Raw genomic sequence first — 16,311 nt, 5'->3', positions numbered from 1 at the left:
CGCACCATCTCATTTGCGCGTTCACGTAGGCAGAGGCCCGGTGTGCGGGGGTTGACTCTAAGTTTATTTAACACAATAAAAACATTAAATCGTGGAATATTAAAGGAAAATGTGCAGGTGAGATTGGACAACCATCCAAGGTACACGTAGGAAAACTAAGGCCCGAGGGCCAAAAGTGGCCCATTGGATCATCCTAATCTGGCCCTTGGTCCGCCACCCCATCAATGAAATCAAAGCATGCAGCAAAAATACTAAAATCATACTAAAAATACTACTAAAATACTCAAAACATACCAAGTCTGGCATCTTTGAACAAAACATTGAAAAACAATAACAGAATTTTATTTAAAAACTTTAAAACTTGAGGAATGTTAAAACTTTTTTTTTTTTTTTTTACATCAATATATAATATGATAATATTCAGTTCAGTTTATTTATACAGCACCAAGTCACAACAGAAGTCATCTCAGGGCACTGAACAGAAACATTAATGATATAGATAAAAACAATGTTAACAGAAACATATATAAAAATAATAATTTAACATTATTTATCCGAGGAGCAGACAGCTTTGAATTTAACTCCATCACTGAACTCTCATCTTGAGCAAGCATGAAGGCGACAGTGGAAAGGAAAAACTCCCTCATGAGGGAGAGACCTTTAGCAGAACCAAGATCAGGACAAGAGGACCATCTGCTTCGACCGGCTGGGTTTGGTAAGAACAGATACACAATGGCAGGTCAAGAATCACATGTTAAGATAGAAATAGTATCAAATAAAAACTATTCAATTTTAGCAAATCATTTAAGGAAATTAGGTCAATTTGTCCTCTAGTAGTCTAAGCTTAAAGCAGCATAACAAGCCTAACTATAGGATTTATCAGAAAGTCTTAAGCCCAGTCTTAAAACTGGACAATGTGTCAGCCTCATGGATAGAAACTGGAAGTTGGTTCCACAAGAGAGGAGCCTGAGAACTGAAAGATCTTCCTCCCATTCTGCTTTTGGAAACACTAGGGACCGCAAGTAAACCTGCAGTCTGAGAGTGAGGTGCTCTGTTAGGAAAATATGGAACAATAAGATAAGATGGAGCTTGGTTGTTGATATTAGAGGCTAACTGGTAACTTTAAATCATCCCTGAGTGTGTGTGAATAGTTTTGTTTGTCTCTGTGTCCCTGTGATGGACTGGGGACCTGTCCAAGTGTCTCCCATCTCTCGCAGTGACTGCTGGATATGGACACCAGTGACCCCCGTAACTAAAAAAGGAAGAAGTGGGTAAAAGATGATTGATGTATGGAGCAAATGTTCCCGCCTCTTTTTGTTGTTGGGCAGTGAAACTAAAGGACCAACTTTATGGAAGCTACCAACCATGTTGTCCTTTTGGAACCAGAGTCTGCACAATAACTGACCTTTTTACAGTTACGAATGTGCACATGTAAAACTGGGCACCACATGCTCTAATAGATTCAAAGCTGCAGTATTCAAGGTCAGTGTTCAACTATAGTCTTTTGGCCTTTTACACCTTTTTTATTAACTTCATTATTGACTTTTATATACAAATGTACCTAATTATAAATTGGTTTTATTATTATCTTACGCTGTGAGAGCAAAATGTCCTTAACACACAATGTTTCAGGACATCAGAACGACTGCAGATCACGACACATAGAAATGAAGACTAAATGTCGATCCACGTCAACTGTTGATAAACAATGCAAAGAACATCAAACTTGGAAAAACTAATATTTTTTCATAGAATAAAAAGGTCATAGTCAAAGATAGTAACAAATACACAAAAATGACCAATGAAGTTTGACCAAATGTTAGAACTGTAAGAAGGCATGGATCCACCTAGACCACAATGCAGCAGAAAATATTGACTTTGACTTTGCATGCACATTAGCATCCTGAATTGAGAGTAAATGTCCAGTTTGTTTGGTTAAAGGAGTCGGGACTTAAGTTTTACTGGGATTTACTGGGACCAGCTTATGAAGTCTGTCTGTCCAGTCTGCGGTGGAAGTGGTCTCCAGTTACAAGTGCTTGAGTGTGCACCTGAATGACAACCTCAACTGGGGCAACAACACCACCAGCCTGATAAGAAAGCTCATCAGAGACTCTACTTCCTCCGGCGGCTGAGACGAGCTGGTCTGGAAGCTCAGTCCTCACCTCCTTCTCCAGGTGTGCAGTGGAGAGCATCCTGTGCTCCAACATCAACGTGTGGCATGGAGGCTGCACAGCTGCAGAAAGAAAAGCTCTGCAGAGAGTGGTGAAGGCTGCACAGAAGATGTTGGAGTCAGTTTCCCCACAGACATCTACACCTCCAGATGCAGGAAGAGGACCACCTGCATCATGAAGGACCCCACTCACCCAGCACACACACTTTTTGTCCCGCTCCCCTCAGGAAGGAGGTTGAGAAGCATTAAGTGTAGAACCACTGAGGAATACCTTCTACCCTGAAGCTGTTAAGACTCATAAATATCTAACCAGGATAATCACCGTGAGAAAAACAAAATCACTGTCATGCCACTTTAATTGGTGATACGTGATTTTCTCTGCGCTGCTGATTTCTTGCCTTTAAGACTCATGTTCGTGCTGCTGTTGTTTGGCATATTGTTTTTATACTATTAGTGCTGTGTATTTTTATTTTAGCGTATTATTACATAGTTCATATCTTAGATCTTATTACTGTTTTTCTTTACAATTTATACTTTTGTTGGATTTACGGTACCCTTTCGTTCCACCACATGTACCACATATAGTGCGAACGACCAATAAACTTTGACTGTATTCATACCCATCTGCTCACTACAGACTCATGTTCAGGATGCTGCTTAATATACTGTATTATTTTACATTTTTTTCATTCCACTTTTATTTTTACAGGTTAGTCTCATCGAATCTCAAGGGCTCATTTACAAGAGATCCGTTTTAAACAAAGAACACAAATGAGGTCCAGACAACAATAGACAATCATATAAAATGAAAAGTAAATAGAAGACGTGATCTAAAATGAAACAAAAACAGCTACATTATAAAGTGATGTAAAATACTAAAAACAGGAACATGTCTGCGTTGGTTTTTGCCAGGAACTTAGCAGATATTTGAAGCCACTTAGAGAGGTCAAGGTTGAGAGCTTCACATCTTTTTACAAGATGTTCCAGGAAACAGGAGCAGAGTAGAAGGTCCTTTGCCTAGTTCAGTCCGCACTGAGGGAACACTGCAGGTAATGATGTCCTGAGAGCGCACGCTGTAGCTGCACTCACTTAGTGACATGTAGTAGTAATGTATGAGGGCAGCAGACCAAGAAGTGATTTAAAGATTAAAATGTACCAGTGAGAGTCTGCATGAAGTTAATGATGACCAGTTAACCAGTGAATACGGGGTGCAGTGATGATACGGTAGTTACAGCCATAGTTACATTTTTAGTGTTAGCATAAATCTTACATCCTTGTTTAGTTTCTTTTTATGCTTTATATTTTTCCTATTTTTGGGTGTAACCGGGACCTTCAGTACACAATTTCGTTCCACCTCATGTACCACACGTGGTGCAAATGACAGTAAAGAACCTTGATGAAGACAGGTCCTCTGAATTTCTTTTACCTGGTGTATCGTTCTTCAGTGACGGTAGGATGGAGTGGGTGATAGATCAAATGACTGGGGTCTCGTCCTCAGTAATGATGCGTTGCTTCGGTCAGTTGTAGTGAAAAGTCAAGTTCAGTTAAATTTTTCAATTCAGTTTATTCATACAGCGCCAAACCACAACAGAAGATGTCTCAGGGCACTGATCAAAACATTCGCAGAAAAGCCAATTAGTAAAAAAATCTCTATTTCAGGGAGGAAGCCAGCAGACTTGTTGAATCTTCACTTCGTTGCGGTCTCCCACACAAGTTAAAAGGCAAAGGGCTCAATTTACTTGTCTGTCTACGTTCCACCCCTCGCCTACGGTCATGAGTTTTCATGATCGAAAGAACAAGATCCCAGATACAAGCGACCAAAATGAGCTTTCTTCACATGGGTGGCTTGAGCGTGGGGGAGCGCCTCTGCTCTTTTGAATCGAAAGGAATCAGTTGAGGTGGCTCTGATTAGAAAGCCTCTTGGACTCCTCCCTTTAGAAACATGGAGAACTGTAGAATAAGAAACAGAATAGGCCTAGAGCAGAATTTGATCATTTAACTCCTACGTTCCAGCAGTTTTTAAATGTGACAGCACCATAATATACCTGACACTCTGGAATAGCTGTTGGTTTTGGGGCACCACCTCAATGTCCGTGATCCCAATCTGGTCACCATTTGTACGTTTGTAAGGTCAACGGTTGCGCCAACACAAACATTACATATAAATTAGACGAAATGGATTCACTTAGCTCAATTAAAAATCATTAAGACAGCCTAAATTTACCAAATGCTATTGAAGTCAGAACGGCAAGCAAAGCTGAAACATCGTTAGGTGGTGACCTTGATATTATCATAAAGTAGCGTAGTTTCTTGAAAGAAATGTTTGGATATGACAAATATCTGTTGACCAGAAAAAGTCACAATGAACAAAGATGTCAAATGTAAAAATGTCAGCTAATCTCAAGAAAACTAATCTGTGAAGACAGCTTCTATCCACATGAACAACGTGGGGAGAGCAGAACACGGCGGTCAGTTTTCCAATTTTCAAAAATTCCTATGAAAGTTGTCAATTTAATTTGCAAGTTAAGTGCACACCATCAATGTCAGCTGCATCTCAGTTAGATCAGACTTAAAAGTTCTTAAAATACAGCAACTTCCCAGGTTTTAAAGGTGGCGTACCTTTTCCATCTGATTCATGTTTTTACTTCACAAACATGACAACAACAAAAAAAAAAAAAACCTGCAGATTAATGTGCATTTTATTTAAATATACCAATTTGTAAGGCAGATAAATATGGAATTTGAAAAACCTTTGAACAAGCAGACCTGGTTTAGATACAAGAACACACAGAGGACGCTTAAAACAGAAGGACTTGGAACTGGATTTATTCATAGGGTCTGTATCCATTTGTGTTTTTGGTATAAAGTAGAAAGGACCCCTGAAGTAGCTCGGCGTACAATCGAGAAGTATTACATCCAGGTTTGCACTAACGGTACTGAGTGGTATCATTTGAACAGGATTAAAACTTTTACAACCCAACAGAATCATCCATTATAGTTTACCATTCAATCATATAAAAGATGATTTCCCCTAATGACAGAAAACATTTAATGAGCTACAACAGATAAAACTTAGCCTGCAGTGGTGACCACGCTGAGGTAAAGACTCCCGTTTCCTACGGGCTCCTGCAGAGACCGGACAGCAGGAGAGGTCAGAGGTCAAGAACTAGGCAGAGGCGTCCTCAGAAGGAGTGGGCTTCTTAATGTCATCAGGCTTCATAGCTGGGAACAACAACACTTCCTGTGAAAGATGAAAACAGAAATACAAACATGAGGGTGTGGGTCTGTATAGAAGGTGAAAATCAGTTATTTTAAATTATATTTAAAAACTCCAAACCAAAAAAGTTTATTTTTTCCAGTCTAAAAATGTCCATCTGAGTTTCAAAGAGTCCATAAATATGACCTTAAACTCCTATAAGACCCAGAAGACTAACTGGACTAGGAACAAAAAAACTAAAGGGTTTTTGGACTGTTGGGAAAAAAAAAAATCAACTGAGACAAAATAAAATAAACAGAAGATGATTTGTTTCACATTTTATGACAGCTCGACTCTTCTGAGACAAACTATTTTAAATAAATCACGTCGACACCTTCTTGTGCGGCAGCTGAAAAAGCAGTTTTTCAGGATGGAGCCTTGTAGTAAAAAAAAAACAAAGTTTCGGTTTCTAACAGAGTTCAAAGTTACTCCTTGTTACAGAAGTATTGTGACTTTACATAAAAACAAATGAAAAAATGTGAACGCTCTTTGTTTTCTGGCTAAATTAACCATCCTGTAAACTGCTTCACTGTGACCAAACCAGCGTTTGACCGGCAGGATGACAAACGTGACTCCAGCCAGTCATGTTTTACCAAATCTGCTTTAAACAGATTTTCTGCATCACGTCCGATTCTTCGTTAAATATCACGTCTGTTCCCACAGAGGTTATTCTGTTGAAGTAAATCACACTTTCTTCTGACAGCGTGCTCATAAATGTTGACTCATATTTCTGCCCTTTTGTTTTTGTTTGTTACTCTGCACTTCCTTTAACATCACTGCCTTCAGTTTTTGTGATTTATGGTTTTGAACTCTACATGATCAAGAAAAAAGCAACTTGATAAAAATCAGCGAGGAACATTTTTAATCGTTTTTTGAGAAATAACTGAGAAAACCTGACGGTTGCATCAAACGGTTTACTGTCATATTGATATAGTTTCCCCCAAACCTCTATTTCTAAAACAAATATGACCAAAGTTCAACTCCGGGGCTTCAGAAGTTTCATAACGACAGGAGTTTTCTCAGTAAAATACAGTATTTACGGTCAGATATGAAGCACTGCATGATTTTGCAACTTTCATGGATCAAAACAACGTTCACATCAGATTTTAATACATAATATATATAAAAAAAATCATAATATCTACCTTTACTAATATTAAATTACATTAGAAAATAAAAGTCTAACACTGAACATTATAAATTTAAAATTCCAGCATCTTAAGCACCCGTACAAACCCCATTTTGACAACTTTACCTTGATGTTGTTGGAGTCCGTGAGGAACATGGCGAGACGATCGATGCCCATCCCCCAGCCAGCGGTGGGCGGCAGACCATATTCCAGCGCCGTGCAGAAAGTCTCATCGATGAACATGGCTTCGTCATCACCCTCAGCTTTGGCCTAAAAAAATCCATTTCAAATCATTAGCATGAGATAATACTATTGCAGAACCTTTCGGTTGTTGAATACACATGACGAGGCCTGTCACGATAACAAATTTTGCTGGGCGATTAATTGTCTCACAAATTATTGCGATAAACGATAATATTGTTTGAAATTTGACAAGAATTACTAATCACTGTCAAATGTTTAGTTGTGAGTGTAGTAACTTTTTTGACCACTGGATGGCAGTATAAGACGGTTTGAACCGAAGGATGGATAGTGAGGGAGCGAGCAGCGTAGCTCTTTAAGATAAATGGGAGGGAGGCCCCTTGACGTGACATGGGCTGTCTCTAGTTCTCAAAGTGGCGGACGCTCGGTGTGGTTTGAGCTCTTTAGCGTAGCATATTTTAGGGCTGGGCAATATACCGAAAATGAACCTACACCGAAATTTATAACAATGATCAACATCATTTTGCCCATGTCGGTATTTTCGGTGTTTAAAAAAAAAGAAGTTGTTTTGTCTTTTGGCTGTGTATAGGTAAACTATGCTCATGTCCCTTTAAGACGCTGCGCTACGTGCAGTCTGTAGTCACGTGACTCCACCCCATCCCGTCTGTAACAAGAAGTGAAAGAGACGGTGCGGTTGAGAAAATGGAGGAAACTTCGAATGTTGAAGCGGCAGAGCTGCTCCAGGAAGAAGAGGAGCAGATAATAAAAAAATAAAGTGTTAGCCTTTAACTGTTTACAAGAGATCTGTACAGAGGTAGGCCTTTGCACATGACATTTTATTTGCACAAGTCATTGTTTACTTTGACAAATGGCAAATGTGATATTTTTTATTATTTAGTTTTACTTACAAGGGAATACTTGACAACTCAAATGTGACCATTTCATTTATAAGAGATTGTATTTTTAATACTTTGTGTTTGCAGGAAAGTTATTTTATTCTTCTAAATTTGTTCAGTTGTGCTTATTTGTTCAAAAACTATTAACAACTAAAAGTGCACATTTTCTTTTTCTTTTCTTCCCCCCCCCCCCCCCCCAAGGTCGGCCTTTTAGCTTAGCTCGTAGCTTAGCTTCTCAGCTTAGCTGCGTTTAACGATCCAAAAATGTGATTTTGGACGATTAAAACAGATTTTACAGATAAAAGAGAAAGGGAGGGGTCAGTGAAGAGCACCGGGGTTGAACCTTTTGTCATCCAGTGTCTTCAGTAGAAAGAGAGAGATGAAGAAACGATAAATGAGGTTGATACTTTTCATTTATCATGCGATTAATTGATGTATCGCGACGGTTAAAAAAAGCCTAAACACACCTTGGCCTGCTGCTCAAACAGCTCCCTCTGCCTGACTGGATCGTTCAACTCCGTGTAAGCGTTGCAGATCTCCTTCTTCATGACAAAGAGCTCAAAACGCTCCGTCAGGCCTTTTTTGGATCTGTGCCTGTAGAAGTGGAGCAAGTGTTACTGTGCGCTCAAACATGCCATTTTTAAATAAAAATTAACAAAAATGCTCGTCGCGTCCAACCATTTTGCTAAGGGGCTCATGATTTGAGGGTGATCGCAGATGAACGTTGGACTGATACACGTGACCTCGAGGAAATCGCCAACCAACTATAAAGAAAAAGAAATGCTTTAGTCAAAACTTTTTTTTGAAACAGAAAAAATGGCAACAGTGATGTTCATCAATAAGCACCTTGTCAAGAAGGCGGGCGGTGGTCCGGGGTGGAGGACATTCAACTCCTTTAGCGGCACACAGGTCGTCAAAGAATTTGCGCGTTTCTGACAACAAAATTGTGACGGACACAAACGTTCAACGTTACATCCCCTAAATGAGTCGGACGTTAAAACAAGCAGAGATCCTTACCATTGCTGTCGTAGCTGTCAGTAGGAGGGAACTTGACACCCATGATTTTCTCCAGGTCATGTGTCATGCTCACTCTCCTGAACGGAGGAGTGAAGTCAACCTCGTAAGCCTGTCCCTCCGGACCATCAGGATGGTAAGTCACCTTGTATCCCCCCGTGATGTGTTTTACCATTCCTGCAGCAAACGAGATCACCAAGTTCAGGAGCAAAGTTTTCATATTATATACTTGGCCTTGGCTCAGCCAGACCCCGCAGTTATTCCTCCGACTGAACAGACCAGTCACCTATTACGCGTCACCGCCGACGTGTCGCGTTTCGTTACGCGTCACCGCTGACAACCCGGAAATGTGGGCCGGTGTTGTGCCAAAAATCGATTGGCTGCCAAATTACGGCTGCGGGAGCGTGCACACAGGACTTTAACAAGATTAACACTCAAAACCAATTATTTATTTGATTAATTTATTATTATTTGCTCGAAATTATAGCAAAAAACGTGTCTCAGTTGAACTTTTCCTTAATAAATGCACTTTGACGGTCAAACCAGCTGCATTGCAAAAGCCGATTTGCGGAAGCGCATGCGCGCAGAGGGATGAGTTGCTGTGCATTTCTTTGAACTTTAACAAGATAAACCCTTAAAAACAATTATTTATTTGCTCGACTTTATAGTAAACGTGTGTCTCAGTTTAACTTTTGTTTAATTAAAAAGGACTTTAACGGTCAAATCAGCTGCATTTCGAAAGTATTCGCTGCCTCAGTGCTCCGGGAGTGCGCAGAGGGAGGAAATCAAGAAGGAGGAACGCTGTGCATTTCTTTGAAATTTAACAAGATAAACACCTAAAAACAATTATTTATTCGCTCGACTTTATAGCAAAGGTGTGTGTCAGTTGAACTTTTACTTAATGAATGCACTTCAATGGTCATATCAGCTGCATTTCACTTGGGAGGCGCAGCAAAATGAAGCCGATTTGACGGTTTCTCCAGGCGAGCTGGCAGGCTATGGCAAGCTGATTGTGTCATTAATAGCCATACATCTATTGCATGACACAACAGCATGCCATACTACTCAAGTGCCATCTAGTGGCTGAAAATGGTAGTGTCCAATATTTTCAGTCCGAATGAATAACAACCGTCATGTCTCAGCCAGAAACTGGTTTATAAATATGGGAAGATCCATAAATGTGTTGCTTCCATGTACAAGTCACAAGGAATGTAAATTATGCAAAAAAACTGTGACTTACAGGCTGAAAAATACGGTAATGTGCGAGTTTATGTTGAAGCACAGGTTTTTAACTCCATCCTTCAACTGTTGTTGGTTTACAACGACAGTTTAGAGAAAACATGGGCAACATTTGGTCCGAGGGCTAAAAGTTTCCATCTGGCCCCATAATCCCCAACTCAAAGAAAACTTTTAAATAAGTTGATAAAAACCTACATTTTATCAATGAAACTTAAAGAACTTTAAAGCAAACATTTAAATCAAGATAGATTAAAACATTTGTTCAAGTTGTTGTGTTCCCAGAACAGACAGAACCTTAAAGAGTCTAAAAAAAACAACATTTAACTTAGTTTTTTTCATCTTTAAGTTAACAAACTGTCACAAGAGCCAGTTGACAGAGTTTGTCTTTGTTTCCTAAAGAACATAGGAGAAACATATTTTATCAAGAATGCTAACTATGCTACAACAAGAAAACCTCTTCCACATTATTTGCCTTAAAGAAAATTTATTTTTCAATTCTCTATGTGGCTCTTTGATTTTTTTAAATATCTCAATTTGGCTGTCGCGAAAACAAATGTTGTGCGCCCCTGGTTTGGAGTATAAGAGTCCAAAAAGGAATGCAACACCTAAATTACACAAAAATGTGGCGTCACAAGTACATCTTTAGTGACAAACATCAAGTTAGAGCTACGAGCACAAATAAAACTGCACATCTGACCACAGACATTATTAGAAATAGGTTTTAATTTACCTGACACCATTTTCTCCGTGATTTCCATCAAATCGTGGTAATCTGCATAAGCCATGTAGAATTCACAGGTGGTGAACTCTGGATTATGAGTAAGATCGATGCCTTCGTTCCTAAACTGACGACCGATCTCGTACACTCGGTCTAATCCACCAACCACAAGTATCTGGAAAAAAAAATGAACAGATGTTTGAGCAGTCTACAAGACGCTTCAGTAAGCAGAACACGTTTTAGTTTTTGATTTCCCGACAACTCTGACAGAGAAGTCTTGGTTGTTAGAAGCAGATCACCTTGTGGTAAAGCTCAGGGGCGATTCTCATGTACAGGTTCATGTCCAGCTCATTGTGGTGAGTAATAAATGGACGAGCCACGGCTCCACCAGGGATAATGTTCATCATTGGAGTCTCAATCTAAAAAACAAAAAACATATTCAACGTGGATGGCTTAGTGATTTTAATCTCCTCAAATACTTGTCAAGTGTAGAAACTGTTAAAACACGCTGTAAGAAATTTCAAATAAAAAAAATTCTTCTTTTAGTCACACAAGTTGAATAGTTTCAATACACTGTTTAATTGATTATTTCTATGTGGTCAAGATGCAACTTCTTACCTCCAAAAACCCCATCTGGTCCAGGAAGCTGCGCATATATGTGATAATTTTGGAGCGAGTTATAAACTTCTGTCTTACGTAGTCATTAAGTATCAGATCCAAGTATCGCTGGCGATAGCGGGTTTCCTTTAAGACAAAAAAGTGGAGAAAATTCAGATCAGAACATTTCCACTGAAGTTTGTTTGTTGTAAAAAAAAAAAAACAACCCAGCTTCAGTGTCACTGCAAACAAGAGCATTTAAAACAAACTAATACCTTTGTTTGAATCTACACTAAAGTCTGTTTCATTTATTATTTATTAGTTGGGCAAACAAACTTGCAGAAAAAAAAAACCTATGATGGGTATCACCTTGTCTTTGAGGCCAAAGTGGAGGTGGGGCAACATGTGCAAACACGGTGACAGCAGGGTCATCTCGATGGGAATGATGCTCAGCTCCCCCTTCTTTGTCTTTCCGGGGTTTCCACGGACCCCGATGATGTCACCTCTGCGCAGTTTGTTGTTGATGGCTACAAAGTCCTCCTCAGAGTGGTAGTTCCTGCGTGTGTAGAAGCAAATACAAAAACAACAAATCAAGAAAAGTACGGTACCAACACATGAGAATAAGGATAATCTTAAAAAAACAACGACAACATTAAATATATAATATTAAGATATGGTAACGTGAATGTGTAAGGTCAATGTTATTACCGTATTTTTCGCTGTATAAGTCACAGTTTTTTGCATAAATTAGCATGACTGCGACTTATACAGCGAAGCAACGTATTTGTTTTTCCCATATTTATAAACCAATTTTTGGCTGAGATCTGACGATTCCATTCATCCTGACATGGAAAATATTGAACACTATCATTTTCAGCCAATAGAGGGCCCTCGACTAATGTGGCAAGCCAAGTGTCTCATTAATAGGTAAAAGTGGCTGTTAATGAGACACTTGTCTTGCCATACCAAGACACCTTCGTCTCGCTCCAGAACTCTTGGAGCAAACGTCACATCAAATCTGATTTGGCCATTAAAGTACATTTATTAAGGAAAAGCTCAACTGAGACGCACCTTTGCTATAATGTCGAGCAAACAAATTATTGTTTTTAGGTGGTTATCTTGTTAAATTTCAAAGAAATGCACAGCAAGTTCTCCCATGCACGCTCCCGCAGCTGCAAATCGGCTTTTAAAATGCAGCCGATTGGTCAAAGTGCATTTATTTAGTAAAAGTTACACTGAGACACACATTTGCAAAAAGTGTTAATCTGGTTAAATTCTTGTTAAAGTCCTCCTGCGCACGCTCCCGCAGTCGCCATTTGGCAGCCAACGGATTTTTGGCACAACACTGGCACACGTTTCCAGATCGTCAGCGGTGACGCATAATAGATGCGACTTATACGGCAAAGCAACGTATTTATGTTTTTTCCACTTTATTAGACATACTTGGACTGATGCAACTTACACTGTGGTGCAACGTTTACGGCGGCAAGTACGGTAGTTCATAATAAAAAGATATTTGATCATTTGAAGATAACATTACCGTCCGCTTACTGGTACTTCAACTGTCATTTTAGATTTAAATTTTTTTTTTCCACGTGCACAAAACATAATTTTTAAGTTTCAATTTTTGTGGGCAGCGCTTTAAAATCAGTGTGTAAAGCATTTATTAACACAACCAATTTGTTAAATAAATAAATTCTAAGAACAATAAAACAAGAAATCCTTAAATTAAATTTTTGTTTTTTAATTTCTGATTTACTGCCTTTTTACCAAGAGACTCTTGCCGATACTCTAAAAAGGGACCATGCAGGGTATAGAATGGATGGATGAATAATTGGTTTTATTACCTGGAGTTTGCCATAACCTGCAACTTGACACCTTCTCCTCGCAGGTCGTAAAAAATCAGCTTGGCACCAGAAGCCCTCTTGGCATGGACGCGACCTGCCAAAGATGCCGTTTAACAAAAAGTACTACTTGAAATACAGCGAAAGCAGAAGAGCTCTTCTTGTTACCGGACACATTGAGCAGAACATCTTTGAGCTGATCCCCAGGCTGCAGGTGACTGAACTTCTCAATGAAATCTGTGAGTGACAAGTCCACATGATACTTGTGTGGGTACGGGTCCTCCACAGTTCCCTTCAAGTCATTGATGGCCTGGGAGCGGATCTTGAAGTATTGCTATGCAACATGGAAATAAAAACAACTCTTACATAAATAACATGACATTAATGCTTAATAATTAATAACAATGTTTGTTTTACAGTGGGGTCAAGTGTCTCCTCATCCAACGCAGAGGCATTTTGTGCTCCATGATCATTGGATTCTTTGTTTTGTTCCACCAGCTCTTTCACTTTTGCTTCTTTCTCAGCAGCTTTTTTCTCTGCTTTCATTCGTCTCTTCAGCTCACTAATAAGAAAGAAAAGACAAATGTACAGATGTGTATTAGGCTATATTTAAAAACTGGTTTCAAATGGATGTTCCAAGTTCCTTCAGTATTTCTAACTGTACATAAATAATAAGCTCACACTATCACATCTAACATTTAGCTCAGCTGTGATACATTTATAAATGGATGTATGGTTAAGGGGAACCACACCTAGTTTGGTGACAAAAGGTTGGTTGTTTTTCACACAAGAATGAAAAAGCCACCAACCTTTTGCCACCTCTCCAATGGGTCCCGTGAAACTGAGCTGGGTGTGCAGCTGTACACGGGGGTGCATGTTTTAACCACTGCCCCCTGATCGCAAAGGCGTGGCACAGCTGCAGCCTGGCTGCCCTGACCAGACACAGCATGCTGAACTACCACAGGCAGCAGAGCGACCTGAGAACACAGACGTTTACGCAAAGACAAGAGTGGAGCGTCAAGGGCTGACTCAACACAGAAAAATGAACGCTGCATCGATGCTAGTGACATAAGGCAAATTCTACAAGTCTAATCACAACAACCAGACGTAAAAAATAAAAGCCGACTCAGGTATCTGCAATAATAATAATAATAATAATAATAATAATTTGGTATATCAAATTAGCTTTATTGGTGTTGTTAGCTAGGGAACGCCGGGTCAGCCTCCCCACCATCACAGACGTCTACACCTCCAGATGCAGGAAGAGGGCCACCTGCATCATGAAGAACCCCGCTCACCCAGCACACACTTTTTGCCCCGTTCCTCTCAGGAAGAAGGTTGAGGAGCATTAAGTGTAGAACCACTGGACTGAGGAACAGCTTCTACCCTGAAGCTGTTAAGACTCATGAATCCCTAACCAGGATTATCACTGTAAAAAAAATAAAATAAATTGTGCTGCTGATTTATTTCATGCTGCTGATTTATTTCGGCAGCACGGTGGCGCAACTGGCCTCTCAGCGAGCAGGTCCCTGGTTCAAACCCCGGTCCAGGGGCCTTTCTGGGTGGAGTTTGCATGTTCTCTCCGTGCATGTGTGGGTTTTCTCCGGGTACTCCGGTTTCCTCCCACAGTCCAAAAACATGCATGTTAGGCTGTTTGGTAACTCTAAATTGCCCCTAGGTGTGAGTGAGAGAGTGAATGGTTGTTTGTCTCGTTTGTCTCTATGTGGCCCTGTGATGGACTTGCGACCCGTCCAGGGTGTACCCCGCCCCTCGCACAGTGATTGCTGGACATGGGCACCAGCGACCCCCGTGACCCAAAATGGAATAAACGGGTAAAGAAAATGGATGGATGGATGGATGGATGATTTATTTCATGCTGCTGATTTATTTCATGCTGCTGTGTTCATTCGTACTCATCTACTCACACAGACTCATGTTCGTGCTGCTGTTGTACGGCGTATTGTTTTGCACTATTAAGTGTTTAGCATATTTCTTAGTTTATATCTTAGATCCTTATTTACAATTTCTTTTTACACTTCATATTTTTGCTGGTGTTGTGTGCAACTGGGACCCTGTTTCATTCCACGTCATGTACCACATGCGATGCGAATGACCATAAAGAATCTTGAACTTGGAAAACATAAACATGTCAAAAAGACAAAGCTGTTAAGCACTTTTCCTTTTTTAAATATACATATTGACAAGCTAATCAGTGACAAAATGCTCAAATTAAATTGCCAAGCGTATCCTTTCGATCTGATCATGCTAGAAAATGAAACCTGCGTGTTGATACGTGAAAGAAAAATTGTAGTTTTTCCTGACCGCAAAATGACACACTGAAACGAGATGCTGTCACAGAGTAGGACTACAACTACCAGACACACCAGCGCACTGTATCCTGGGATGTGTAGGCTATTAGCTTGACTCCATATGGGACTCAACTCTGCTTTCATTATATGACACGACGATTTGAATAACCAAAATAAAACAATCATTATTGTCAAAAGAACAAGAGACATCCAGTATAATACAACATCTGACGGAAAGAATAACTATCAAAAATCACTGTAGGAAATGAATGAGCTCACTTTTTGCTTAGTTTCTCTCCGTCCACCACCGTCACGTCAGCCATGTTCTTGATGCTGCGCTCGGAAAGAGTGTACAACGCATGCGCGGCAGAAACGGCAGCTTGATGGTGCGTTTATGACTGTCGGAAAGCAGCACATTGTTGGCAAACCGCGGGAAACGTCTAACTTTGGATATTTAAAATATTTTGTAAATAATTTCAAAACATCTGAAGCTTTTTCAAATAGCCAACACTAATTATCATTTGTTTCTATTGAAAACTTTTAAGAAAAAGCAATATGGCATTTATTTATTCTGATAAATTAAATAAAAAATTTAAAAGTTACTTTTCTCTTGAAAATTTACATAGAAGTGTTGGCCTTCAGCGTAGTACTTGTTTACCGCCCGTTTAATTTTTTTTCTTTCAACCTTTATTTATACAGGTTAGTCTCAATGAGTCACGAGGACTTATTTACAAGAGGGACCAGTTTTAGACAAACAACAGAGTACAGACAACAATAATGCAACAAAAAGCAATTAAAATAAAATAAACCTGTTAGGTCAGTTTCATTTCTACGAATAGTCCTGAAAATAATAGAAATACTTTTTCTGTCAAAGTGAAACTGAGAACTGCAAAATGCTTCAAGTATGGAAATGTTCTATATTTTTCCAATAAAGTTAG

The 16,311-nt window shown here is 39.5% G+C and overlaps 1 protein-coding gene across 2 annotated transcripts; it reads right to left on the bottom strand.

Annotated features, from left to right (window-relative positions):
• Positions 1-4,980: 4,980 nt before the first annotated feature.
• Positions 4,981-15,721, bottom strand: kars1 (lysyl-tRNA synthetase 1). Of its 2 annotated transcripts, XM_037689589.1 has the most exons (15): positions 15,653-15,721; positions 13,874-14,041; positions 13,482-13,626; positions 13,233-13,398; positions 13,068-13,161; positions 11,590-11,776; positions 11,242-11,367; positions 10,923-11,042; positions 10,636-10,798; positions 8,670-8,843; positions 8,499-8,584; positions 8,331-8,416; positions 8,120-8,246; positions 6,682-6,825; positions 4,981-5,411 (listed from the first exon to the last, which is right to left on the bottom strand). In XM_037689589.1, exons 2-15 carry the CDS (start codon positions 14,011-14,013, stop codon positions 5,337-5,339), a joined length of 1,833 nt encoding a protein of 610 aa, XP_037545517.1. In that variant the 5' UTR covers positions 14,014-14,041; positions 15,653-15,721; the 3' UTR covers positions 4,981-5,336. The 2 variants fall into 2 exon arrangements, with proteins under 2 accessions (XP_037545517.1, XP_037545518.1); XM_037689590.1 differs by lacking the exon at positions 13,874-14,041 and having other exon boundaries at positions 15,653-15,717.
• Positions 15,722-16,311: the final 590 nt, after the last annotated feature.

This window comes from Nematolebias whitei, chromosome 2 (assembly GCF_014905685.2).
Source record: "Nematolebias whitei isolate Nwh7 chromosome 2, NemWhi1, whole genome shotgun sequence".
NCBI classification, from domain to species: Eukaryota; Metazoa; Chordata; class Actinopteri; order Cyprinodontiformes; family Rivulidae; genus Nematolebias; species Nematolebias whitei.
This window is presented reverse-complemented; position numbering and strand designations above follow the sequence as displayed.